The sequence below is a fragment of the Myotis nattereri genome, assembly GCF_964212035.1.
Source record: "Myotis nattereri genome assembly, chromosome: 2".
In the NCBI taxonomy this organism is placed as follows: Eukaryota; Metazoa; Chordata; class Mammalia; order Chiroptera; family Vespertilionidae; genus Myotis; species Myotis nattereri.
Window position 1 is genome coordinate 126,151,142 of NC_138076.1, and position 1,496 is coordinate 126,152,637.

General features: G+C 49.0%; 1 protein-coding gene across 1 annotated transcript; it reads right to left on the minus strand.

The window, feature by feature from the left end:
• On the minus strand, positions 1-1,251 carry LOC308513859 (replication factor C subunit 2-like; the record flags this gene model as incomplete). The annotated part of the gene is given in 3 exon segments (XM_081083957.1): positions 1-839; positions 842-1,080; positions 1,148-1,251. Coding segments are annotated over 3 exon segments (1,182 nt in total).
• Positions 1,252-1,496: the final 245 nt, after the last annotated feature.

Here is a 1,496-nt window from a genome sequence, read left to right on the forward strand (position 1 = left end):
TCAGCTGATTCTTCTCGAGATGTGTGTAGAAGCACTGGGAAGGCCACGGCATGTTACTAAAAGGCGAGTCCCGCTGCCAGTCTGGGCAGCATTTTCTTCCAAAGCAGAAGGCTGTGAGTCCTGTCTCTCAGGGACTCTTGTTACCCAATCAATGAGTTCTCTGCTCCAACTGGCCACCGGGGCCATTGTCTTCTGACACAGCCTGGCCAGGAGCCCTTCCATCTGTAGAAGAGAGTTCACACCTTCGGCTATCTTCATATGAGTGTATCTAAATTCCTTAATAAACTCCAGTTTCAAGTATTCTGCCATTTGGAAGGTTTTACACACTAGAAAAATGTTGCCAATGATGTCTTCTGGTGAAAAGCCAAGATGCCACAGGTGAGAGAGAATCTTGTAGGCTTCGTCAGTATTGGCATTCACACAGTGCTGGATCATCTCCTTCACCTTGAACACATTCTCACTGTTAATGAAGCCAAATCCTGAGAAAGTAGACTGCAAGTTGCTCAACACCTGCCGCATGTCTCCCTGGGCAGTGAAGATAATGGCTTCAAGACCAGTGTACTGCACATTCTCCTTCTCAATCACGTTCATTAGCCTGATAAGGGCCTGGCCATCGGTCAGCTTTGTGTAGCAGAGGACAGCACACCTGGACTGAATGGGCTCTATGATTTTATCTGAAGCATTATAAGCAAGAGCAAAGCAAGTTGTTTTGGAGTAGATTTCCATGGTTTTCCTCAAGGCTTGCTGGGCTCCATCAGTCATGCTGTCTGCTTCATCTAGGATGATGATCTTATGTTGTCCTTTGGGAAGGGTGACTTTCTGTTGGGCAAACATTTTGATTTGTTTCTCACAACATCAATGCCCCTGTCATTTGAGGCATTGAGTTCCAAAACAGCATCCTTGAGAGCTGGGCCCAGAAGGGCTCGTGCCAAACACAGGATGCTTGTAGTTTTGCCAGTTTCTGGGGGGCCAGCAATGATAATATTGGGCACATTCCCTTCTCGTGCAAAGACCTGCCAGTTTCTGTAGACTTGGCAAGGCACAAAACAGGGTTGGCTAGACGGAAACCATGGGCCTATCCTGTGACCCTATTAGGCTATCTGGAGTGGATAGGCTAGTGGCCTAGTCAGACCAATACTTCTCTCACAGCAGCTCGTAGTGGCTGGCACTGCTGGGGGCCTTGCTGGGGATAGGGGCAGGGTCCTGGACCCTGTGCTTGGCCACCCCACTGTAGCTCTCTTCCACCTCCATTCTCCTGCTGCCTCTTACTGCAGGCCAAGCTGAGGGACCCCACCAGTGCAGGAATCTGTGCACTGGGCCCCTACTATGCATATAAGATCTTTGGTTAATCTCTTCCTGCCCTTCCCCCTTCCCCCTTCCCTCTAAGATTCATCAGTCTGTTCCATGTTTCCATGCCTGTACATTGAGCATCTTCCCCCTGGTGGTCAGTGCATGTCATAGCTACCAGTCAAATGGTTGCTTAGGCTTTTATATAT